At 47.5% G+C, this 26604-nt stretch overlaps 2 protein-coding genes across 15 annotated transcripts in view; one reads left to right on the top strand and one right to left on the bottom strand.

Moving 5' to 3' along the window:
• Positions 1-10140, bottom strand: part of ELP1 (elongator acetyltransferase complex subunit 1) — a 113924-nt gene extending 103784 nt beyond the window's left edge. For 6 of the 9 annotated variants that reach the window (XR_010588743.1, XM_008171887.4, XM_065549875.1 and 3 more), the window contains exons 1-4: positions 10000-10140; positions 9307-9425; positions 9007-9175; positions 2539-2691 (exon numbers count right to left, since the gene is read on the bottom strand). Coding sequence is in view for 5 of the 9 variants with exons in the window: in XM_008171887.4 (XP_008170109.2) it covers positions 2539-2691; positions 9007-9156 (303 nt within the window). In the remaining 4 variants the exon portion in view is untranslated. Of the gene's footprint in view, positions 1-2538; positions 2692-9006; positions 9202-9306; positions 9426-9999 lie in introns of those variants that run through there. The other 3 variants (XM_065549871.1, XM_008171888.4, XM_065549872.1) reach the window with 3 other exon arrangements.
• Positions 10117-26604, top strand: part of TBC1D2 (TBC1 domain family member 2) — a 46696-nt gene continuing 30208 nt past the window's right edge. Inside the window, exons 1-2 of one of the 6 annotated variants that reach the window (XM_065549877.1) lie at positions 10117-10462; positions 26037-26472. In XM_065549877.1, the coding sequence (XP_065405949.1) occupies positions 26062-26472 (411 nt within the window). In that variant the 5' untranslated portion in view covers positions 10117-10462; positions 26037-26061. Of the gene's footprint in view, positions 10463-10955; positions 11151-17056; positions 17266-21222; positions 21310-26036; positions 26473-26604 lie in introns of those variants that run through there. The other 5 variants (XM_065549880.1, XM_065549879.1, XM_065549876.1 and 2 more) reach the window with 5 other exon arrangements.

Genomic DNA, 26604 nt, shown 5'->3' with positions numbered 1-26604 from the left:
ATAGACCACCAGACCAGGGGGATGAGGTGGACGAGGCTTTCTTCTGGCAACTAGCAGAAGTTGCTAGATCGCAGGCCCTGGTTCTCATGGGAGACTTTAATCACCCTGATATCTGCTGGGAGAGCAATACAGCGGTGCACAGGCAATCCAGGAAATTTTTGGAAAGCGTAGGGGACAATTTCCTGGTGCAAGTGCTGGAGGAACCAACTAGGGGCAAAGCTTTTCTTGACCTGCTGCTCACAAACAGGGAAGAACTAGTAGGGGAAGCAAAAGTGGATGGGAACCTGGGAGGCAGTGACCATGAGAAGGTCGAGTTCAGGATCCTGACACAAGGAAGAAAGGAGAGCAGCAGAATATGGACCCTGGACTTCAGAAAAGCAGACTTTGACTCCCTCAGGGAACAGATGGGCAGGATCCCCTGGGAGAATAACATGAAGGGCAAAGGGGTCCAGGAGAGCTGGCTGTATTTTAAAGAATCCTTATTGAGGTTGCAGGAACAAACCATCCCGATGTGTAGAAAGAACAGTAAATATGGCAGGCGACCAGCTTGGCTAAACAGTGAATTCCTTGCTGATCTTAAACGCAAAAAAGAGGCTTATAAGAAGTGGAAGATTGGACAAATGACCAGGGAGGAGTATAAAAATATTGCTCAGGCGTGCAGGAGTGAAATCAGGAAGGCCAAATCACACTTGGAGTTGCAGTTAGCAAGAGATGTTAAGAGTAACAAGAAGGGTTTCTTCAGGTATGTTAGCAACAAGAAGAAAATCAAGGAAAGTGTGGGCCCCTTACTGAATGAGGGAGGCAACCTAGTGACCGAGGATGTGGAAAAAGCTAATGTACTCAATGATTTTTTTACCTCTGTCTTCACGCACAAGGTCAGCTCCCAGATTGCTGCACTGGGCAGTACAGCAAGGGGAGAAGGTGACCAGCCCTCTGTGGAGAAAGAAGTGGTTCGGGACTATTTAGAAAAACTGGACGTGCACAAGTCCATGGGGCCGGATGCGCTGCATCCGAGGGTGCTAAAGGAGTTGGCGGGTGAGATTGCAGAGCCATTAGCCATTATTTTTGAAAACTCATGGCGATCGGGGGAGGTCCCAGATGACTGGAAAAAGGCTAATGTAGAGCCCATCTTTAAAAAAGGGAAGAAGGAGGATCCGGGGAACTACAGGCCAGTCAGCCTCACCTCAGTCCCTGGAAAAATTATGGAGCAGGTCCTCAAGGAATCAATTATGAAACATTTAGAGGAAAGGAAAGTGATCAGGAACAGTCAGCATGGATTCACGAAGGGGAAGTCGTGCCTGACTAACCTAATTACCTTCTATGATGAGATAACTGGCTCTGTGGATGAGGGGAAAGCAGTGGATGTGTTATTTCTTGACTTTAGCAAAGCTTTTGATACGGTCTCCCACAGTATTCTTGCCACCAAGTTAAAGAAGTATGGGCTGGATGAATGGACTGTAAGGTGGATAGAAAGCTGGCTAGATCGTCGGGCTCAACGGGTAGTGATCAATGGCTCCATGTCTAGTTGGCAGCCGGTTTCAAGTGGAGTGCCCCAAGGGTCGGTCCTGGGGCCGGTTTTGTTTAATATCTTTATTAATGATCTGGAGGATGGTGTGGACTGCACTCTCAGCAAGTTTGCAGATGACACTAAACTAGGAGGCGTGGTAGATACACTAGAGGGTAGGGATCGGATACAGAGGGACCTAGACAAATTAGAGGATTGGGCAGAAAAAAACCTGATGAGGTTCAACAAGGACAAGTGCAGAGTCCTGCACTTAGGACGGAAGAATCCCATGCACTGCTACAGACTAGGGACCGAATGGCTAGGTAGCAGTTCTGCTGAAAAGGACCTAGGGGTCACAGTGGACGAGAAGCTGGATATGAGTCAACAGTGTGCTCTTGTTGCCAAGAAGGCTAACGGCATTTTGGGCTGTATAAGTAGGGGCATTGCCAGCAGATCGAGGAACGTGATCGTTCCCCTTTATTCGACATTGGTGAGGCCTCATCTGGAATACTGTGTCCAGTTTTGGGCCCCACACTACAAGAAGGATGTGGAAAAATTGGAAAGAGTCCAGCGGAGGGCAACAAAAATGATTAGGGGTCTGGAGCATATGACTTATGAGGAGAGGCTGAGAGAACTGGGATTGTTTAGTCTCCAGAAGAGAAGAATGAGGGGGGATTTGATAGCAGCCTTCAACTACCTGAAGGGGGGTTCCAAAGAGGATGGAGCTCGGCTGTTCTCAGTGGTGGCAGATGACAGAACAAGGAGCAATGGTCTCAAGTTGCGGTGGGGGAAGTCCAGGTTGGATATCAGGAAAAACTATTTCACTAGGAGGGTGGTGAAACACTGGAATGGGTTACCTAGGGAGGTGGTGGAGTCTCCTTCCTTGGAGATTTTTAAGGCCCGGCTTGACAAAGCCCTGGCTGGGATGATTTAGCTGGGAATTGGTCCTGCTTTGAGCAGGGGGTTGGACTAGATGACCTCTTGAGGTCCCTTCCAACTCTGATATTCTATGATTCTATGATCTTCCAGCTTACCTGCTTTGTGCTGAGGTTGCACAGTATAACATCTCCAGCTGCCGTAGCAACACACACACACTCCTGATCTGGCAGATCTTCAATGCCCACAATGTGGCCACTTCCATCTTCTGGCAGAAAACCACCCACAGTCAAAGAAATGTCATTCGTCACCTAGACAGAGAGAACAGACAATCAGAAAATGACTACATATTGCTCTGTTTAGATTTATACGAATCCAGAGGGGGCAACTATCTATACACTCTAGGCACCCAACACCTCCAAGAAATACAGCACAAATATTACCTCACATGGAGCAGTAAGATTTAACGGAACTCACCACCACTGAGCCAGGCAACTCAGACATCAGACAGGGAAATACCTGGCTTTATTCTCAGCTACATGGGAATAGTTCATTGCTTTTCAAACTGATTATTTAAGTGAAAGATCAATCAACAAATGGCAATGCTCCTGCACAGAATGTGTCCCATTAAGTATCATTTTATGGCCCCTATACCCCCCCACCCCACCTCAAAGGGACTATAAGAAGGTGCAAGTTCCTGCTGAATTTGCTCCAATATTTCTGAAGGATCATATAGACAGTAGAGGGATAGCATCACCTTAAATACACATGACTGAAATGTTTTCATATGCTGGTTTTACAAACTACACATCAGAATACTACAGCTAGAAGATTAGAGGAAATTGGTCTCTCCTCTCCTTTAGCTTCTTTACTAGGTACACCGGAGAGCACATTTTTTAGAGCCAGTTTGACTCTACAAATACATCAGTTTCACCCCACTTGTGTGGGCCATTCACACAGCAACTGAGGAGAGAAAAGCAATTATAAAACCCAAAGCTGTGATTGTAGATCCATACATACTGGCTAGTGGTATGTGTGTGCATGTCGGGAGCAGGATGAGCATATTTAATGACTTAACTCAATTTTTGTAATTCACTAGATTTCAAGTTGATGGTGTCACTAGAATCAGTATGGAGATTCTATAGAAGTGTCTTTCCTCATCACGTGACACCAGGAAACTAAGAGAACTCTTCCATCCACACAGTTACAGAATAGAGTACAGGGGAGCAAGCTAGCTGCAGGGCAGTAGCACAGCATACTCTTACGCAAAATGGGAGGGATCGAGCTGCCAGAGTAATTTAGTCACCTGTTGAAAAGCTGCGGCCTGGGACTGCTGCAGACAGAGTGCACTCAGCAAGGGAGAGAAGTGCCTCATGCTGCTCTGCAGCACGCCTCCCAGAGAAATCTGTGCAGTACTAACAGATTCCAGAGACAACTGGGCCCAGACCCACCCAGAGGAAGCACCGCCACAAAGCGAGGGCTGGTAAGGAAAACAGAAAAACTTCTCTTCCCTTGTGTTCCGAGTGGAACTGAAATTTACACCATATTCAGGTTACATCTTCATCTGCAAGGCAACTTCTGTACCTTTTCAAACCCTACCTATGAGTTCACAGCTGCTGTAGCTAGAAGGAAGAGCACTCAACACTCCTTGTACAAGTTTTGCAAAACATTGGCCAAATACATCCCTGGGTAAAACCACCCACAACAATGCAGTTACAATTTCTTTCCTGCTGTAACCCTGATCTTAAAAGCAGGGTGGATAAAAATCACTTTTTTTTTTAAATCAGATTTTTTTGATAAAATGCTTTTGGAGGGAACAAAAAATCTATCTAAAGATATATTATAACTCATCATGGAATGGGGATTATAAATTCTATAGTATAAGACAATATATTCATGTAATGTTTAAGAAAAGTTTTGTAAATAAGTTCCAATCGTTCATGGATTAGGGACCCAATTTTATGGAGTTCCAGGGGCTTAGATTATTTAGGTTAATCTTTCTATCTACCCAATGGGACTCAGTGCTCAGTCTAGAATATACCATCAGAGATGCTTAGTTTTGCAGTTCTCAAACTGTGGATTTGGGTCTCCAGAGATAACATGCTTGTTACCGACAAAAATGTTTGTAAATAAATAATATATAGAGGTGAGATATAACAGACCTCAACCCTACTGTCCCTCTGCAAATTTGTGTACACAGAGTCAATCCCTTACCTCTCTCTAAAAGTGCAAAGTTTCAAAAAGTTCAATGAATAAAAGATTGTTGGGGCAGAATAGATCTGGATAAGGAGAAGAAGTCTGTGAGAAGCGAGGGACAGGCAGTAGAAACAAAAGTAAAACTGTTTGAGCAGCATATTCCAGAAGTCTTGAGATCGTTTTGAGTGTAGCCTTCATTGATTTGAGATCTACCATACCATTCTCTCACTAGAAGGGAAAACCTATAATGGCAGCAGGCCGTAAAAGAGACCCAGTGTGGGAATATTTTAATGAAGTTCCTCTACCTGTGGGTAAGACAGCCATGCATGCAAAATGCAAACAGTGCAACAAAGAAATGCAAGGCCTGGTTTCCTGAATGAAACAACATCGTGAGAAGTGTTCCTTCTCAGGAGGAAGCTGCATTGAAGATGATGAAAGGAACATGTCTGAATATGCAGGATCTTGAGGCTGGTAAACTTTTTTATTCCACGCTTCTTTCTTAACGACTGCCTGTCTTCCTTCTGGACTATTCTTGAATTCTCATGTTTGAGCAAAAAATATAGTTGTTACTCTACGGTTCTATCATTTCAGATGCAGTTGTGATAAAAAATAAGTAGCTGAAATAGGCAGATCTTCCTTTTACAATTTCATCTTTAAAGTAGTGCTGAGTGTCAGTGAATGCAATGAGCAATACTAAATGGTGGTAATAATTAAATAACTGCATTGACTTATTTTGTTTAGGAGAATCCATCCTCAACATACAGGATTCTGAAGACTGTCCACCTTCAAGGTCACCATCATTTTCTAGAGTTTCAGAGTTATCTGCCAATGATAGTGTTTCAGTCACATCATGTATGTCACATAACCATAGTATAGCAACAAGAAAAAAAAAAATCTCCATCATCCAGAAACAACCATAGATAAATTTGTGACAAAAGCGGATTACAAAAAGAGGTAATTGATCACATTTTTTTTAAACAAAAACAAACCTGAATTCAAAAATTCATATGCTTGTTTTGTTAAAATATTATGTTTGCTGTTGAAGAAAAAAAATCCAGAATATGTAAGGTTGTTGTTTTAGTTAAATAAATTTTTTTTAATGTCTGTCTGGCGATGTTCTCCTCCTAATACGGCATGACAAGAAAACCCTCCAAATATTAATGATTAACCTGTTGAATTGGAGATATTTATGAAGTCATTGGAAGGTGAACTATCTGCTTCAATTACCTTTGGTAAATAAAATAACCAAACAATCATTCATTTTCTGATATAGCTGTAAAACTAACTGAAAAGTTTTAAAAATAAATCACTGTTTAAAAATGTATAGTGTGTACCTTCTAAAAATGAAACCTACATCTGAGTTGCAAAGAATATGTATTAAGTTTATAACAACCAACAAGAATGTACTTTTATGTAGAAATCCATGATTAAATTGAGTCTTCCTGACTAGTGATTTAAATCAAATCCACCATGCTTAAAAGGAAGTTTGAGGGTTGAAATGACAACATTAAATACCTGAGATCATCTGCCCCCGTTGCGGGGCAAGCACACCCTGTTCTCCTTTGAGGCAGGGAAACGGGCGTTATAGCCCCATAATTGAGTCCACCTGCCCACCCTTAGCCTAGTGACCAGAATCAATATGGTGGCCCTCCCTCGAAGACTGTGTGGCCTAGTGGCCAGAGTCAATATAACTGCCCTTCCTCCCAGGGCTGCATGGGCCAGAGACCAGAGTCAATATGGCTGTCCTCCTTAGCCAGGCTGTGTGGCCTAGTGGCCAACGGTAATATGGCTGTCCTCGTTAGCCAGGTAGTGTGGCCTGATGGCTGGAGATGGTGGCCGACGGTAGGGGGACCCAGGCCCTCCCTAGTCCACCAGGTCCCAGCTCAGGGCCTGGTCAGTGGCAAGTGTATTCGTCACTGGCTCAGCGGGGATCCGACCGAAACACACTGACTTATTGCTTAGTTCTACAACCGGATCAACAGCTAATCTCTCCGGGCTGCTTCTGACTCAGTCTTCCAGTGACTTGGTCCATGGGTGTCCGGGGTCTTTGGCCTGTGAAGCTCCCAACGGGTCCAACATCTCTCAGGCGTCTGCAGGTAGCCAAGTATCTGCCCGTGTCTCAGCATGGCTGGCTTCCACAATCTGGGGCTCCCGGGCAGGAGCCTGCAACGTGCATCCTCTCTCCTCTGTGGTCCACCCTGACTGAGCAGGGCTGCTCCTTTTTATATTGATGCTCCAGTTGAAGGGGGCGTGGCTTCCTCTGCCCAGAGTCACGATTAACACCTCCTTGTCCAGTGCAGGGCAAGTTCACTCCATCACACGTCCATAATGAAATGGCTTCAAACTAGATTCAATGTCAGAATTTAAGTACTCAGCTATGTCCCTTTATCATAGAATATCAGGGTTGGAAGGGACCTCAGGAGGTCATCTAGTCCAACCCCCTGCTCAAAGCAGGACCAATCCCCAACTAAATCATCCCAGCCTGGGCTTTGTCAAGCCTGACCTTAAAAACCTCTAAGGAAGGAGATTCCACCACTTCCCTAGGTAACCCATTCCAGTGCTTCACCACCCACCTACTGAAAAAGTTTTTCCTAATATCCAACCTAAACATCCCCCACTGCAACTTGAGAGCATTACTCCTTGTTTTGTCATCTGGTACCCCTGAGAACAGTCTAGATCCATCCTCTTTGGAACCCCCTTTCAGGTAGTTGAAGGCTGCTATTAAATCCCCCCTCATTCTTCTCTTCTGGAGACTAAACAATCCCAGTTCCCTCAGCTTCTCCTCATAAGTCATGTGCTCCAGCCCCCTAATTATTTTTGTTGCCTTCCGCTGGACTCTTTCCAATTTTTCCACATCCTTCTTGTAGGGTGGGGTCCAAAACTGGACACAGTACTCCAGATGAGGCCTCACCAATGTCAAATAGAGGGGAATGATCGTGTCCCTCAATCTGCTGGCAATGCCCCTACTTATACAGCCCAAAATGCCGTTAGCCTTCTTGGTAACAAGAGCACACTGTCGACTCATATCCAGCTTCTCGTCCATTGTAACCCCAAGGTCCTTTTCTGCAGAACTGCTACCTAGCCATTCGGTCCCTAGTCTGTAACAGTGAATGGGATTCATCCGTCCTAAGTGCAGGACTCTGCACTTGTCCTTGTTGAACCTCATCAGGTTTCTTTTGGCCCAATCCTCTAATTTGTCTATATAATTAAGGCTCCTCCTGTCCTTGAGAACTATGAAAAAATGGGACAGGGAAGATATATCTGCCTGTGGCAGAGCCAAGAAGCTGAGCAGAAGTGTCGGAAACAGGGGTCGAGAACGAAGCAGCATCCAAACAAACCTGACCGAACCTGATAACACACCTCAGATGCTTTACCCTCTAGGCATCAAAGTGCTTTAAAAGCCAAGAGAACTTGATGCACTGGTTACAAGACAATGTGTCTAATGGTTACAGTCAGAGTTCTGGGTCTGACCTCGGCTCTTGCACCGACTCACTGTGTCTGTGGGCAAGGTACTTGGTCTCTCTGGGCCTCTTAGTATAGCCCCTTTTTAATGAAGATCCAGCCTTCTGAAGAGCAACTAAGCTGTGCAGGCTTAGAGTGGAGCTTTTGAGGAGCTCCCGCACACTGCAGGAACAGGCCTACAGAGGAGATCACTCATGGATAAGCTCATGTCCATGACAGTTCTTTGCTTATGAACCTCAACTAAACAGTCAAAAATAATGACTCATAACATTCTTTGTATTGGTGTCTATTCAGCTCGGTTGACTCCTATCATTCCTGTACAGAAGAAGGGAACTTCACCAGGCACCAATCTAAAGGCCTCTTTTATGAATTCAGTGAGAGTTCGACTTTCCTGTTTTAGCACCTTCAGAATGCAGTGGCACAAAGAACTGAATTGGACAGGCCATGTCACTTTACCAGGACATATGCATAATAATGAAAGTGTAGATTTGTCTGTCTTCTAGACTGCAAGCTTTCTTCAGAGCAGAGACTTTTGCAGGTGTACCCTACCGTGCTGCAGACATAATGTCGGCACTAAACAAAGTCCATGTGAAGGCCTAGTGTGTGCTCACTGCTGTATAGAACCCGGTGGGGACAAGGACTGAAACTAAGGAGTTTACAATCCAAAGAGATGACTTGATCTTTATAGGTGGATGGAACACGAGACACTGCAGCTGCAACACAACAAGACTATTGGCAGCAGAACGCATTTCCAACTATGCATAGCCAACCTACTGCGTGTGTGTGTGTGCATGTGTCTGATCACAAAGTATTGTCACCAGGTCCAATCCAGTAACACTCAGAGTGCTCTGAATAACCAGTAAAGTCAATGGGCATGAAAACATTTACCATCCTGCAAGTATGAACCCACAATTAGCATCAGGAAAACAGCCCTAAACAAAGCTTTGGAACTTCCACCAGTAACTCACCCCTCGAATGGCTGGGTCGAGCTCCAGGATCCCATATTCTGAGCCAATGAGCAGCGTCCCTTGGTCTGCACGGAGGCTGAAACACTGAGGACTCCCCAAAGCCTGGACAGGCCCATGCTCCCGAGTGTGCAGTAACTTCAAATTTCTCATTGTATCAGCAACACAGGAACTGGAGAAATACAATCCCCCAAAGAGCTATTAAACAAATGCATAGAGAGAGCTGTAAACTGAGCCTGAGAAAGGATTTATGTGATTGCCTTCAGAGGAAAAAGAGTCCGAGGCAGGATGGCAACTACTTACTTTAGAGAGAAGGTCAGCAACTGATGACAGCACACAAGATAATCAATGAGCTAAAGAAGACAAGGCAGCTACTGCTATTCACCCTGACGCTGACACAAGAGCAAGGGCACTCCGGGAAGCTGAAAAGGGAAGATTACAACCAAGAGCAGGAGTTTTATTTATTCTCTTTGTCTCCAGCGGGTAACTCGTGGTCACGACGATAGCACCGAGCCCGGCCGACCCAAGTAGGGCAGCAGGATTCTCCGTGAGGCGCGAGCGCGCCCGGGATTACGATGCTCCGCTCGCCCGCCAGAGCGGCTGGTTTGCTGGCAGCGTGCGGGCGAGACAGCCCCGCTGGGGGCGGTGTGGCCGCTGGAGCGGCCCCCGCCTGTCAGGCCAGGCCAGGCCCACGGGCGGGGGGGAGACAGGGCGGCAGCGCAGCTGGGGCTCTCCGGGGAGGTTTATCAGCCCCCCCCCCGAAGGTTTGCAGGCGCCGCGGAGGGTTAAAACTCTGCCTGGAAACAAGCGGCGAGAGGCCGGGGCCCCGCAGCGGCGCAGGCTGCACGTCCCGCCCAGACAAGGCGAGAGACCCCCGGGCAGCGGCCCGCACCCCCGAGGAGAGCCAGGAGCTGCCGCAGCAGACCGAAGACAGGCCACGGGGACGCGCGCGCGCGCGCGCACCCCCTCCGCCCCCGGGCCCGGGACGCTCCTCACCGCGCGCGTGCACCACGACTCAGGAGACGGGCGCTGCCATATTGAAACCGCTAGCAGCACGCGACCAGCAGTTCCGGGAGGAGCATGCGCAGTAGAGACCTGACGCCCAAGCAGGGCAGCGGCGGGGTGCATGCTCAGGCGCGTTTCGCTTTTCCCTGTCTAGGGGTCGAGCTGCCCCAGCCCGCTGAGTCGGTGTATCGGCTCAGTCCCACTGTCACGTGGTAGTCCCGGGACAGGACTCGCTACAGCATCCGAAGCCTGGCCAGGCGGGACGGGTTCTCAGCGCGGCCACCGCCGCGAACCTGCGCAGGGGAGCGGCGGCGGCTCGCGGTTTAACCCAGGCCCCTGGATACTGCGTGTAACCGGGTCCGAGCCCGGGCTGTAGCCAGCAGCGCTGTGGCGCGTTTCTGCCCCGCAGCGAGGCCGGCGAACGTCCCGCTGGACGCGGAGTTGTGCCCCCACAGTACGTCCTGGGCTCCCGAGCTCAGCCACCGGGCAGCGGGGGCTCGGACCTCCGGCCTCACGGGGCTCGCCAGGGCTTCTGCCCAGTGGGGCGCACGGGGGTCGGGCCTTCCGCGCTGCGGGAAGCGCCGGGGCTCGCGGCTTTAGCCCGGTGGGTTTGAAAGCATTGACCAGAGCCCCCCTCCGGCCAGGCCCGCGGGCCCGGAAGCCCTGGCGAGACACATGATGTTCTTTCACCCGCGCAGCTCCCGCCGCCGGGAGGGTCATGTCCCCTGCGTGCCCGGGCGGGAGGGGCTGGGCCTCGCTATGGCAGACCGGCCCCGCGGGAGCTTTGGCCTCTCACGCAGGAGCCCGGCGCTGCGGGGGAAGCGCTGACCAGGCAGAGCCGAGCGGGGTCTGCGTGGGGCGCGAGGTGGGCTTTAGCTGCCCAGACACACCGGACAGTCGCCGCAGACGGTGGCGCTCACCCCGCCTGGGGCCGGCTCCTGTGGCCGGGCAGGCGGGGGCGCTGCGGACTCCCGGGCCCTGGCACTGGCACTGCGCGCCCCGCCTCTCACCGCCCAGCGGCCGGTGCCGTCAGCCCCGCCGCGCCCGCCAATCCCCGAGCGGAGGGACGCGCCTGGCACCGCCCGTGCGCAGGAAGCGGCGGGGGCACCGGGCGAGCGGACCGGCCGGGCGCTGCGAGCCGGGTAAGGGCAGCGCGGGCCCGGGCGGACAGGGGGAGCAGGGCCCCCACCCAGAGCGTGCGGACCCCGGCGGGAGCGGCTCAGCCCCGCCCTGGGCTCCCTGCAACCCTGCGGGGCCGCGCAGCGAACCTGGCAGGAGGCTCGTCATGGGGGCGGCAGCGGTGTCCTGGGGTTACCCCCCACCCCGGCAGTGCGGTGCCTCCGGCACACGGGGCACAGGGGACAGCAGCTGTGATCTGGGGTTACCCCCACCCCGGCAGTGCGGACAGTGTCTCCGGCACATGGGGCAGCGAGTGTCCTGGGGTTACTATCCCACACACACACACTGCCCCAGGGGGCAGCAGCGGAGTCCTGGGGTTACCCCACACACACACACCGCCCCACGGGGAATGGGGGGCTGCAGCGGTGTCCTGGGGTTACCCCACACACACACACTGCTGCACGGGGGGCTGCAGCGGTGTCCTGGGGTTACCCCACGCACACACACCGCCCCATGGGGCACAGGGGGCAGCAGGCCTGGACCTCCTCTGGCCGATGTGCCCCACAGCCAGAGTTGATCTCTGCAACTGGCACAACTCCATGGAGGCTTTCCCAGCTCCCACTATGGGTCCTCGAGCCAGGGTGGGGTACAGCCTTGCCCGGCACTTGCCCTGAGTCAGCTTGATGCCATCCAGGAGCTGCTGCTGACCCCTGCATGCTCTGTTCCCCATTGGGTGTGACCCCTTCCCAACTGTCAATGTAGCTTCTCATCTGTCACTCAGAGAACCCTGGAACTGCCCCGGGTCAGCTCAGGTCTACTCAGCCCAGATCCCTGCCTCTGGGGCTATGTTGACAGTACCCGCTGCTTTGGTGGCTTGTCACATACATACACACGTACCCCAGAGCACAGGTATAAGTAGCAGTGTAGCTGGTGAGGCATGGCTTAGGCAAGCAAAGATGCCAGAAGGATGTGGGTATGCCCCCGAGTACATACCCTGCACGCTCTCTACTCACCCAAGCCGTGCCTCCCTAGCTACACTGCTATTTCTAGCAGTGCAGTGTCCTGCTGCCCATGCCCTTCCTGCAGCTGGGAAGGGCTCTGGCCGTGGGGAAAGGCTCCAGCCTGCTGGAGCCCTGCCCTGCCACAGGGAGAGGCTGAAGTTTTTCCCCATTGTCTCTCTCCCACCAGAGCCTTGCACTGACATGTGAAGCTAGACACTGTAGTGTGGACGCAGCCCGCTTTTCACTGCAACGTATCGCTACACGTACGCAACATGCTGCTGAACGTGGTGTGTAGTGTAGATATAGCCTGGCAGTGGCCAGCGCCGTCTGCTTCAAGGAAGATGCCAGAGACCCCATAGTGGACAGTTGTGGAATACAGGTTTCAGAGTAGCAGCCGTGTTAGTCTGTATCCGCAAAAAGAAGAACAGGCGTACTTGTGGCACCTTAGAGACTAACAAATTTATTAGAGCATAAGCTTTCGTGGACTACAGCCCACTTCTTCGGAGGCATATAGAATGGAACATATATTGAGGAGATATATATACACACATACAGAGAGCATAAACAAGTTGTCAAGACAACTCCCACCTGTTTATGCTCTCTGTATGTGTGTATATATATCTCCTCAATATATGTTCCATTCTATATGCCTCCGAAGAAGTGGGCTGTAGTCCACGAAAGCTTATGCTCTAATAAATTTGTTAGTCTCTAAGGTGCCACAAGTACGCCTGTTCTTCTAGTTGTGGAATAGCCAGTCCAAGGGGAGGTAAATTCCCTCCAGCCCCTCAGTGAGAGGCAGACTTGTCTCCTGCAGCCAGGAGGATTTCTAGTTTTCTCAGCCTCCAGTTGTTTATCCCTGGCAATGGATGGGCTGAATGGTGCCCCCGGATAATTGCAGGCTGGGTTTGATTTTTTCGGTCACTATTCAGCAGGCCTTGCAGTGTGTTGTCAGTGTTCCAAGTCCACATGTTAAATACCTGTGTATGTTGGGTGTTTGGCCAAGGCAGGAGGAGTTCCCTCTCTGAGACAGGCAAGGTTAAGGTAGTGGGTACAGCCGCATTGGTCCCTGCCCTAATCCAGCATTCTCCACTTGCCACATCTAACTTTTCCTGCATTTTACATAGAAATATAATTAGGCTCTAAGTCCCTTGGCTCTCCTGCAGCTTCTGAGGTAACTTCCAATGTGAGGGTTATCTGATGTCAGTGTAACAGGAACTTCCTCCAGTTTGGTATGAGTTTGGTATAAAATACAGTTGGGGCGAGGTGTGTGTCTGCCCTGCCCAAACAATCAGGGTGAGGTGTGTGTATTCCTGGCCTTTCTTCAGTTTTTCTTTCTGAATCAGACTTAAAACTTATATTGGCAACTCCCAGGTTAAAGATCCATGGCAAAACTATGGTCTTTGAGCAGTGTGCTCTTGATTGCTCACAGCTAGAGAAGCCCCATGGTTAGCAGCCATTCAACAAGTTGTCCCAAAGCAGTTTCTTCTCTGTCTCTGAGGATTTGTTTCCAATTGTCTTGTCACTGTGGGGCTGGTTCTCCTCTCCTTGACATCAAACTTATAAATTTGCAGAACAGAAACTGACTTCAGTGGGGGCAGGAACAGGCCTAGGCCTGGTCCAGGTCCTTGGGCAATAAAACCTTTCTGCAGTTAACTAATGCATAATTTAAGAATATAATATAAATAGAGTAAATAAAACAATACAAACGAGTAACAGCCCCTTGTCATGCTGTCTAGAGTGGCTCACAACTGCGAGTGCCCACCTTTTCCTTCTCCAACCAAGGCATCATTCTGAGCTGTAACCCTCTCTTGTTCAGAGATGGGTCTTCTTGCTGGGAAGTCACAAACTCCTTTTCAGTTTCACTTAAGCCCAGAGCAAACTCTGGCACAACAGAAACATTTTCAAATCCTCTTGAGGAGGCAACTGAGGGCATTTCCCTTCCCTTCGCAGCCTTCCCTGCTGACCACAGACAAAGCAGGTGAATCAGATCCATACTTTCTTTGAGACTGGGGTATAAGATTAGACATCGCTAAAATGTTATTACTTATTAAAATATCTGCGGGCAGTAAATTTCTGATGCCTACACTATCACCCTTGAATCCTTCCACTCCGAGTGAACTTAGCCAGGGGCACAGTCGCAGAAAATTCAGCCAACGCTAAAATATTAATAAATTCTTTACTACCTTTCCAAGACTCAGTCCTAATATAGTTTATGAGGCCATTCTCCTCTTTTGCAACTTTTTCTGGGATCAAGTTGGTCGTATTGGCACTCATGGTTAGGGTGGTGGGTGCCAATTGTGGCCTGACCTTACGTTTTGGACAATTTCATTTTATATGGCCAGGAGCCCCACAGTGATGACAGACTGTCTGCTTTCCCTTAGGGTAAGAGGTTTTAAACTCTGGGCTCCCTTGAGGCTTTTTAACCAAGTTTGGGTTAGGTTTATTCCTAGACCCCTCCCCTCTTTTAACCTGGGGAACAAAAGGATTTCCCTTTCTTTGGGGTTTGCACCCCCCATGTGCACTTGGCTCAATATATTCATCAGCAATTTCTGCTGCCTCCAAACTGTGGAAGGTTTTTTGTCAGAGATGGCTGCTTGTACTTCATCAGTGACTGTTCACAAAATGATTGCTCTTGTGCCATCAAATTAAACCATTTGTCATAGCTACCTTCAGCCCCTGCCTCTACTACCCATTTTTTCATATAATTACACATCTTACGCACTTATTCCACGTGGATGATATTGTCAAACATTTTAAGATTTCTTTACTTCAATCGATTGGACTGAGGAGTGATCTTAAACTTTTTCAATACACTTTCTTTAAATCTCTTGTACACCGTAGCATCACCCTCCTTCATTTAATTAAAAACTTGTTTTGCTTTCCCAGTTAATCTGGTTAAGAGGATAGGCTTCCACTTAGTCTCTGAATTCTTATGTATCCCACACAGTTTCTCAAAGGTCGACAGGAACTCCTCAATGCAGTCAGTCTCTGGGTAAATTGGGCAGGCTTTCTCCCACTCCCTGTTGTTGAGAGGGGATGTACTCAGAGATTGAGCCTACTGCTTTTGTTGCTGCAGGACTTTAAGATGCAGTGTGTGAGCTTCCATCTGTCTTTGATATGCTCTTTCCTCATCTTCTGGTTGTTCTCGGTGTCTTTGATGAACTTCCTCCTTGATTTCAGTGCGGGGCTTTGCATCTTTAGTAGGCTCTCTCCTCAGCCTCCTTAGTTTCTTTCTTCTCCCTGACTCTGAGTTCCACCATCTGGTGCTCACGTTCTTTCTGGGCTTCCAGGAGCTTCAGCCGAACAGTTCTGCTGCAGCGGTCTCTCCGGCATCTGGCGTGTAAGGGAATGCTCAAGCCCTGCTCCTTGGTCAAAGTCTATGAGCAAAGCTCTCAGTTCCTGATCTGAGGCTCTCTCTTTATGGGCTATTCCCATATTTCTATGTAATTTTTCAAGGTCTTTTTGTGAAGCCCTTCCTATGACTGTGAGTCACTCGTGACTAATCTTTAATCCGTAAAAACTCTCAGTATTACATTAAACTTTTAACAGCACTGGTGTTATGATCTATAAACCCAATTGACCTGTAGCATGTGAATCCTGCCAAGACTACACCGTTGTCACGGTGTCTGGAGTGGCTCACAACTGTGAGTGCCTGCCTGAGGGCAGACTGTCAGAAACCATGCAGACAGCCCAACCTGGTGATGTGTTTTATCATTAGATTTCTCCAAGCCAATAACAAATGTGAACTCCCGGATCATTATAACTGCCTTACTGTGGAATCAAAGACATTCCCCTTAGTCTATCTGGCTACTTAGACAAACTGGACTTAGTGATAAATGGTCACTTACACCAAAAATCACTCCACATTCAGGTTGCTTCCAGTCCCAAGAGACCAGTAGTCGCTTACCCCAGATCAAGTGGTAGCCTAGATCTGACAACAAAGACAACCCTTGTAGCCAATCGTGTAATAAACTATCTAAAGGTTTATTAACTAGAAAAAAGAAATGAGAGCTGTTTACAGGTTAAAGCAAACAAACACATACACACAAACAAGTTACCATCTAAATCCTAAGAGTGATAGAGTTGTGGTGATCTGTCAATTCAAACTCTGTGCAGGCAGACCCAGAACGCAGTCCCTGGGGATCTCTGGCTTCAGTTTAGAGTCTCTGGCACTTCAGAGTTCAAACAGTCAAAAAGATGGAAAACTGTCTCTGATGGGTTCCCCCCCCCAGGGTGCCACCTGGAACTGCGGTACCACTGAGCCTCCCTGACCCACCAGCCTGGGCTCCCTTTACACTGACCTGCTGCGTCCAGCCTGCACTTTCACCAGCACACATACAGGTAGGGACACACCCAGCTGCAGTTACATGCAGACACTGTAATCGGCTCTGCATGGGAAGGCTCCAGCTGAGGAACTTCCCAGCTACTCAGGCACACACTCCCTCTGGAGTGTAAACCCAACATTATACCATTTTGCGCTGCACAGGGAACGGTACAGCGTAAGCTCATGAAATTCATCCCCTCAGTGTGGAGAGGAATATACAATGGCTTTCTGCCCCGAGTTAGAACTCCCACACACTGGTTTTAGACAAAGCAAAAACAAGTTTATTAACTACAAAAGATAGATTTTAAGTGATTATAAGGGATAGCAAACAGATCAAAGCAGATTACCTAGCAAATAAACAAAACCGCCAACTAAGCTTAATATACTACATAGATCAGGTATGAATAGCATTCTCCCCCTAAATGATGATGCAAGCAGGCTGCAGATTCTTAAGGGACAAGCTGCACTAGCTTACAGCTTGGAATCCCTAGGTGTTCTATTCACAGGCTAAAAATCCCTCTAGCATGGGTCCAGCACTTCCTCCTGTTCAATCTTTGTTCCTCAGGTGTTTTCAGGAGTCTCTTTGGGCGGGGAGTGAGAGAAGAACCACGATGATGTCACTCCCCTACCTTAAATAGCTTTTGCATATGGCTGGAACCCTTTGTTTCAAAGCTCGGTTCCCACCCGGTCAGTGGAAAAACACTGGTATCCCAAGATGGAGTCCAGCACCAGATGACCTAGTCACATGTCCCTGAAGTGTCACAGCAGCCATGAATCAGAGGCTGTCTGCAGCGTCCTCAGGAAGGCCCCAAGGTGGGAAATAAGCTTCTTCTAAGGCCTATTGTTTTCCCCAATGGCTCTTCAACCTGAATGGGCCCTTCCCAGCCAGCCATTTAGACTGAGTGCCTTTTGCCTAGTGGGCATTCCCCAGGTGTAAACACGTTTGTAATACAGATATATAGTCAATCTTCCTAACTCCAGATACAAAAATGATACATGCATACAAATAGGATAATCATATTCAGTAAATCATAACCTTTCCAATGACACCTCACATGACTTATCTTGCATAAAATACATTATGATTAGATCTTAACCATATAATAATAATATCACTGTGAAGAATATGGGGTGCAGTGTCACACTGTCCTGTAGCTTTGTTTTATTTCCCTCATTCAGCCTCCAAGCCCACAGGATGAGCTTCCTTGCATGTAGCATTGTCCAGATGAGATAGGGCCCGTAACCAATCCTTTGCATTGTGATGTTCCTTGATGGCACATCTGATTTTGATAATCCTTCTGGATGGGCAGGGAGGTGGTTTCCATGCCTGAGCTTACAAATTCAGAGCAAACATTTTCAAAGTTCAGAGGGGTAGCCGTGTTAGTCTGAATCTGTAAAAAGCAACAGAGGGTCCTGTGGCACCTTTGAGACTAACAGAGTCTCTGTTAGTCTCAAAGGTGCCACAAGACCCTCTGTTGCCATTTTCAAAGTTATAAAGTAAAACTTACATATTTCCTTATAGCATGGAATACAGACATTGTAAAGGAGATTAATGCATGCAACAATTTACAAGCATTTCATAGAGTCTAAACGCTAATTGCATTCTTATGAGACTAATACCTTTTCTGAGCAAAACTAACATTCTGATGAACTGATCTGGGGTTTCCAGCTATAAGTGTGTTACTGCCTTAGCTAATGCCTGCAGCCTGGGCGGCAGCTGCCTTCTGGCCTACCAGTGTCACACCCCTAATCATAGAATCATAGAATATCAGGGTTGGAAGGGACCTCAAGAGGTCATCTAGTCCAACCCCCTGCTCAAAGCAGGACCAATTCCCAACTAAATCATCCCAGCCAGGGCTTTGTCAAGCCGGGCCTTAAAAACCTCCAAGGAAGGAGACTCCACCACCTCCCTAGGTATCCAATGCTTCACCACCCTCCTAGTGAAATAGTGTTTCCTAATATCCAACCTGGACCTCCCCCACTGCAACTTGAGACCATTGCTCCTTGTTCTGTCATCTGCCACCACTGAGAACAGCCGAGCTCCATCCTCTTTGGAACCCCCCTTCAGGTAGTTGAAGGCTGCTATTAAATCCCCCCTCATTCTTCTCTTCTGGAGACTAAACAATCCCAGTTCCCTCAGCTTCTCCTCATAAGTCATGTGCTCCAGACCCCTAATCATTTTTGTTGCCTTCCTCTGGACTCTTTCCAATTTTTCCACATCCTTCTTGTAGTGTGGGGCCCAAAACTGGACACAGTATTCCAGATGAGGCCTCACCAATGTTGAATAAAGGGGAACGATCACGTTCCTCGATCTGCTGGCAATGCCCCTACTTATACAGCCCAAAATGCCGTTAGCCTTCTTGGCAACAAGAGCTCACTGTTGACTCATATCCAGCTTCTCGTCCACTGTGACCCCTAGGTCCTTTTCTGCAGAACTGCTACCTAGCCATTCGGTCCCTAGTCTGTAGCAGTGCATGGGATGCTTCCGTCCTAAGTGCAGGACTCTGCACTTGTCCTTGTTGAACCTCATCAGGTTTTTTTTGGCCCAATCCTCTAATTTGTCTAGGTCCCTCTGTATCCGATCTCTACCCTCTATTGTATCTACCACACCTCCTAGTTTAGTGTCATCTGCAAACTTGCTGAGAGTGCAGTCCACACCATCCTCCAGATCATTAATAAAGATATTAAACAAAACCGGCCCCAGGACCGACCCTTGGGGCACTCCGCTTGAAACCAGCTGCCAACTAGACATGGAGCCATTGATCACTACCCGTTGAGCCCGACGATCTAGCCAGCTTTCTATCCACCTTACAGTCCATTCATCCAGCCCATACTTCTTTAACTTGGCGGCAAGAATACTGTGGGAGACCGTATCAAAAGCTTTGCTAAAGTCAAGAAATAACACATCCACTGCTTTCCCCTCATCCACAGAGCCAGTTATCTCATCATAGAAGGCAATTAGGTTAGTCAGGCACGACTTCCCCTTTGTGAATCCATGCTGACTGTTCCTGATCACTTTCCTCTCCTCTAAGTGTTTCATAATTGATTCCTTGAGGACCTGCTCCATGATTTTTCCAGGGACTGAGGTGAGGCTGACTGGCCTGTAGTTCCCCGGATCCTCCTTGTTCCCTTTTTTAAAGATGGGCACTACATTAGCCTTTTTCCAGTCATCTGGGACCTCCCCCGATCTCCATGAGTTTTCAAAAATAATGGCTAATGGCTCTGCAATCTCATCCGCCAACTCCTTTAGCACCCTCGGATGCAGCGCATCCGGCCCCATGGACTTGTGCACGTCCAGTTTTTCTAAATAGTCCCGAACCACTTCTTTCTCCACAGAGGGCTGGTCACCTTCTCCCCATATTGTGCTGCCCAGTGCAGCAGTCTGGGAGCTGACCTTGTTCGTGAAGACAGAGGCAAAAAAAGCATTGAGTACATTAGCTTTTTCCACATCCTCGGTCACTAGGTTGCCTCCCTCATTCAGTGTGGGAAATGGAGTGAAAGCATAAAGGTGAGAATTGAATGAATGGAGCCTGCTGATGGAGCCAATAGACTTGAAGCTCCATGGACACTGGGCAAAGAGAGAAAATTGCCTATAACATTGTGAGAGCAGATTCCAATCCACTTGCTCATATTGAATAGCACCTTGCTCCACAAGCAATTCTATCAAAGTCACCACTTGTGGAATGCGGTGCCATTTGGGGTCAGGGGATTTGAATGTGGCTCCCCACTCACTAGAATGTGCTAGACCTGCCTGTGTGACTTTGCTACACAGGAAAAGGTAGTTGAGGAACTAAAGTTTACTGATGGTGTGAAATTCCATATGGCACCATGCCTTTGTGAAATATGCATGTTCATGTCAGCAAATGGAATATTCAGCAGTAGGTTGTATCCCAGTTCATGGCAACTACACCTGGGTTTTCCCCTCAGTGGTCCAGCAAGGGCATCCACTCCCAGGCTTCTGGCTCCCCAGCCAGTCTCTCTTAGGTGGAGAGACACCTGTCTCTCTCCCTCCTGACCAGGGTATTTCCAGGCTGCACAGTTCCTTGCCCACACTTTGTCATTGCCAGCAAATGACAGCTTGCCTAAGCAGGCCTGCTTGCTTTCTCTTCAGAGACTGATCACAGTGTAACTGCCCAGTTATAAGAACCAGAGGGCCAGTCTGTTTGCTGGATCAGACAGAAGGCCCTAAGTCAGCTTAAACTCGGGTTATTTATTCACAAGTGCTTGCTCTGTCTGTTTGTCCCTGGAGAATCCACTCTGAACTGTCCTCAGGTAACAAGTGATCAGCATACAAAAGATCCCCCTCCCACATGGCAAACCTTGAAAAGCTGAGTCCTTAGGTGGGCATTTGCAATGCCTTTTTCCCCAGTATTGCCTTAATCCTGTCTTCCCGCTAGAGAAGTTCCAGAAAAATCCTACAATATTACATAGGCACTTGCATTTTTAATACAATGGGCTCTCCTAAAATATGCCCAGAATATTGCCATCTGTCACAGGTGGATCCCCCTCACCATTAAAAATGTACGCCCTTATTTCTCTCTGAATTTATCTAGTTTCAGGTTCAATCTATTGTCATCATACACCTTTCTCTGCTAGATTGAAGAGCCCCTTATTAAATATTTGTTTCCCATGTAGATGCTTATGGGCTGTAATCAAGTCACTCTTAACCTTCTCTTTGTTAGGCTAAATAGATGGAGCTCTTTGTGTCTCTCACTAGATGGCATGTCTTCTAATCCTTTAATCATTCTCATGGCTCTTCTCTGAACCTCTCCAATTTATCAACATCCTTCTTGAATTGTAAGCACCAGAACTGGACACACTATTGGAGCAGTGGTTGAACTAGTGCCAAATACAGAGGTAAAATAACCTGAGATTCCCCTGTTTATGCATCCCAGGATCACATTATCCCTTTTGGCCAAGGTCCCACTAGGAACTCATGTTTAGCTGATTATCCACCATGACCCCCAAATCTTTTTCAGAGTCACTGCTTCCCAGGATAGAGCCCCCCATCCTGTAAGTATGGCCTACATTCTTTGTTCCTAGATGTATACACATACATTGACATTTAGCCATGTTAAAATGCATATTGTTTGCCTAGGGTTACCATACGTCCTCTTTTTCCCGGACATGTCCGGCTTTTCGGCAGTCAAACCCCCGTCCGGGGGGAATTGCCAAAAAGCCGAACATGTCCGGGAAAATGGCGGCTCTGCTCCTCCCCTGACTCTTCGGCTCTGTTTAAGAGCCGAGCTGTCCGAGCGCTATGGGCTTCAGGCAGCCCCCTTGCCTCCGGACCCCAGCCGCCGGCTGGGCACTTCCCCTCCCGGGCTCCGGCGGCGCAGGGTCCGGAGGCACAGGGACTGCCCGAAGCCGGTAGCGCTCGGGCAGTCCGGCTCTTAAACAGAGCCAAAGAGTTGGGGAGGAGCAGAGCCGCTGCGACTGGAGGCTCTGCTCCTCTTCAGCTCTGTTTAAGAGCCGGGCTGCCCGAGCGCTACCGGCTTCGGGCAGTCCCTGTGCCTCCGGACCCTGTGCCGCCGGAGCCCGGGAGGGGAAGTGCCCGGCTGGGGGCGCAGGGTCCGGAGGCATAGAGGCTGCCCAAAGCCCGAGCGCTACAGGCTTCACAGTTTGCCGGGCAGCCTCCAGAGCCTGCGCCCCCAGCTGGGCGCTTCCCCTCCCGGGCTCCAGCTGCGCTGGGGAAGCACCGGCCGGGGGCGCAGGGTCTGGGGGCTGCCCGGCAAACCGTGAAGCCGGTAGCGCTGGGGCAGCCCTTTCCCCGTGGCTGGGAGTGGGAGGGAGGAGGGGGTGGAGTTAGGGCGGGGAAGGGGCGGAGTTGGGATGGGGCTAGGGGTGGGGAAATGGGCGGGGCCAGGACCCGTGGAGGGTCCTCTTTTCTTATTTATTAGATATGGTAACCCTAGTTTGCCTGCACCCAGTTTACCAAGAAATCTAGATCATTGTGAAACAGTAACCTGTCTTCCTCGTTATTTAACACTCCCCCAATTTTTGTGACATCTGCTAACTTTATCAGTGATGATTGTATGTATGCTTTCTTCCATCAAGGTCATTGATAAAAAATGTAAAACCGTGTAGGGCCAACAACCAATCCCTGCAGGTCCCCATTTGAAACACACCTACACTCCCCATTTTCAGTTACATTTTGAGATCTATCTATTAATAAATTTTTAATCCATTTAATGTGTGGCATGTTAATTTTATATTCTAGTTTTTAATCATATAGAAGTCTAAGTATATTACTGCAACACTATTACCTTTATCAACGCAACTTGTAATTTCATAAAAATAAGATATCAAGTTAGGTTGGCACAATCTATTTTCCATAAATCCATGTTGATTTCCATTAACTAAATTACCCTCCTTTAATTCTTTATTAATGAAGTTCCATATCAGCCACTCCGTTATCTTGCCCAGGATCAATGTCAGGCTGACAAGCCTCTAATTATCCAGGTCATCACATTTACTCTTTTTAAAAATTTGACACAACATTAGCTTCCGGTCTTCTGGAACTTCCCCAGTGCTCCAAGACTCATTGAAAATTAACTTTAATGGTCCAACAAGCTTGTCAGCCAACTTTTTAAAAAGTTCTAATTTAAAAATGCCTAACTTTAATGGCTTCTGTTTAACATCCTCCCACGATACTGGTGGAATGGAAAGAGCGTTATCACCATTTGATGAGACTATATCATCTGCTTTTCCCCAAATACAGAACAGAAATATTTATTAAATGCTTCTGCGTTTTCAGCATGATTATTGTTAATTCTACCATTTCCATATACTAATGGACCAATACCACTGTCAGAATTCTTTCTGTTCCTAATATATTTTAAAAAACTCCTTATTGCCATTAACTTTGCTGGCCATAGATTTCTCCTTGTGTCCCTTTGCTTCTTTTATGAATTTTCTACAGTTTCTATCATATATATAGCTGCCTTGTGCCTTAACTTCCCCTCTAAAGCAGGTTGGTTTTATGGTCTCTTCCCTCATTTTTGGCTTTTTGGGCATCTAGGAAGGTATTCTTAAATTATTACCAATTGTCATTCACATTTTTCTGTTTAAATTCTTCCTCCCAGCTGATTTGGTTCATAATTGTTTTTAGCTTTGTGAAGTAGGTCCTATTAAAGCACCAAGTATATATATTAGTGGTCTGGATTTTATTCTGCTTGCACATTATAAATGTAATCAAGTCATGATCGCTTGTACCTAAGCTACTCCTATAGCTAATTCTCTGTTATGCTTCTTTCCTGGTGACTCAGTGTGTAAATCAGGCTTCCATTGGGTTGGCTTACAATGCTTAGTTTACATTTGGAGAGATACATATCTTACCTCCTGTCTGGAAGAAACCAGTTTTTCTCTTTGGTTGGAGACAGATTATAAAACATATTTTCAGTATATATACAAAGGCCTTAAATGTAATTCGTATATGCATCTTGCAATGATTTGAGGATCAGCATGATATAAGCTTTTATTAGAGACTTCTATGTGACATCATTTATGGATAAATACCACAAAAGTGGTGTGCTAGAAGTACTGAGTTTGTCAGGCCCGTTAGGAGTTGCTGTTTTACAACAGTGGACCCTGTTGTTGGCCTTTAGGCAATTCACACTGTCAGAGATTCTTAAACTGAACTCAGTAAGGTTTGTCAAGGATATGACAGGAAATTGCCACATCTGCCACATTTCTGCTTCGACTTGCCAAGATACTATGTCTAGTATGTTCGCTTCTAAAGCTCACGGTGTCGTGATGTCACTTCTCTCCTGTCAGCCCACTCTGACTTCAGAGTGGAAAAGGGAATGGCAAGATGAATGGATGCTAGAGGAAAGGCGATGGGGAAGGTGAGAGCTATGTCAGGGAAGTCAAAGGTTAATGTCAGCACCTTTGGAAGTCAGACAAACAAGTGATTAGGAGTATGGAACAGTTTCCATGTGAGGAGAGATTAATAAGATGGGGACTTTTTAGCTTGGGAAAGAGACGACAAAGGGGGGATCTGATTGAGGTCTATAAAATCACGACTGGTGTGAAGAAAGCAAATACGGAAGTCTTATTTACTCCTTCTCCTAACACAAGAACTAGGTTTCAGAGTAGCAGTCGTGTTAGTCTGTATCCGCAAAAAGAACAGGCGTACTTGTGGCACCTTAGAGACTAACAAATTTATTAGAGCATAAGCTTTCGTGGACTACAGCCCACTTCTTCGGATGCATATAGAGTGAAACATATATTGAGGAGATATATATACACACACACACACACATACAGAGAGCATGAACAGCTGGGAGTTGTCTTACCAACTCTGAGAGGCCAATTAAGTAAGAGAGAAAAAAAAAAACTCAGCAGTCTCTCGTTGGAGTCTGTTTTTTAAGTTTTTCTGTTGTAAAATAGCCACCCGCAGGTCTGTCATAGAATGACCAGACAGGTTAAAGTGTTCTCCCACTGGTTTTTGAGTATTATGATTCCTGATGTCAGATTTGTGTCCATTAATTCTTTTGCGTAGAGACTGTCCGGTTTGGCCAATGTACATGGCAGAGGGGCATTGCTGGCACATGATGGCATATATCACATTGGTAAATGTGCAGGTGAACGAGCCCCTGATGGTATGGCTGATGTGATTAGGTCCTATGATGATGTCACTTGAATAGATATGTGGACAGACTCCAACGAGAGACTGCTGAGCTGGAATTGATATGCAAACTAGATACAATCAACTCAGGATTGAATAAGGACTGGGAATGGCTGAGCCATTACAAACATTGAATCTATCTCCCCTTGTAAGTATTCTCACACTTCTTATCAAACTGTCTGTACTGGGCTAGCTTGATTATCACTTCAAAAGTTTTTTTTTCTCTCTCTTACTTAATTGGCCTCAGAGTTGGTAAGACAACTCCCACCTGTTCATGCTCCCTGTATGTGTGTGTGTGTATATATATCTCCTCAATATATGTTTCACTCTATATGCATCCGAAGAAGTGGGCTGTAGTCCACAAAAGCTTATGCTCTAATAAATTTGTTAGTCTCTAAGGTGCCACAAGTACGCCTGTTCTTTTTACAAGAACTAGGGGGTCACCCAATGAAGTTAATAGGCAGCAGGTTTAAAACAGACAAAAGGAAGTATTTCTTCACACAACACAGTCAACCTGTGGAACCCTTTGCCAGATGACGTTGTGAAGGCCAAGACTATAACAAGGTTAAAAAAATAACTAGATTAATTCATGGAGGATAGGTTCATCATTGGCTGTTAGCCAGGATGGACAGGGATGGTGTCCCTATCCTTGCTTTTGCCAGAAGCTGGGAATGGGCAACAGGGAATGGATCATTTGATGATTATCTGTTCTGTTCATTCCCTCTGAAGCACCTGGCATTGGCCACTGTCAGAAGATAGGATACTGGGCTAGATGGTTCTTGGGTATGACCCAGTATGCCCATTCTTATTCTACTTTAGGCGTATGGATGTAGGAGCCAAACTTTTAACACTTCATTTTGAAAATATTGGACCATTACAAATCAATTCTCAACAGTATTTGTGAGTTGCCGTTATACTTTACCTAGTAAGTTTCCTGTTGCAATTCTAATTCCAGGTTTAGGAGATCTCTCCTGGAAGAGATGGAAAGGAGACCTGAAAGTGGAGAGTGTCTCCTGGCTGGAATTCCAGGCAAGCCAGTTGAGTCAGATTCCGATGATAACAGCGGTAATGCAGGCTCAGCGAAAGAGAGAGCTGTATCGTCGCCTCAGAGGGACTTGGGAAATGCACAGCTCAATCCTAGCAGAGAAGAACCCAGAAAAAAACTCTGTGGCTATTTAAATAAACTTGGGGTCAAGGGGCCAATCAAGGCCTGGAAGTCTCGTTGGTTCTTTTATGATGAAAATAAATGTCACTTACTGTACTGCAGGACAGCTCAAGATGTTAACCCTTTGGGGAGCATTGATCTCTCCAGCGCTGGTTTTGATTGCAAGGTGGATGCAGATGAAGGGGTTTTTGAAATCAGAACTCCAAGCAGAGTGTTTATCCTTAAGGTGAGCACAATGTTTTCTAGGCAACTACTGCCGCTGGCTATTGTGAAATGTAGGAGCTAGTATTGCAGCTTGTTAGTATGAATGGACCAGCATTAAAATGGTCCAGGTAAAAGTTCAATAGCAAGGTTTAAG

The sequence above is a fragment of the Chrysemys picta genome, chromosome 6, assembly GCF_011386835.1.
Source record: "Chrysemys picta bellii isolate R12L10 chromosome 6, ASM1138683v2, whole genome shotgun sequence".
NCBI lineage: Eukaryota > Metazoa > Chordata > Testudines > Emydidae > Chrysemys > Chrysemys picta.
Note: the sequence above shows the minus strand (reverse complement) of the source record. Positions and strands in the feature narration are given on the sequence as shown.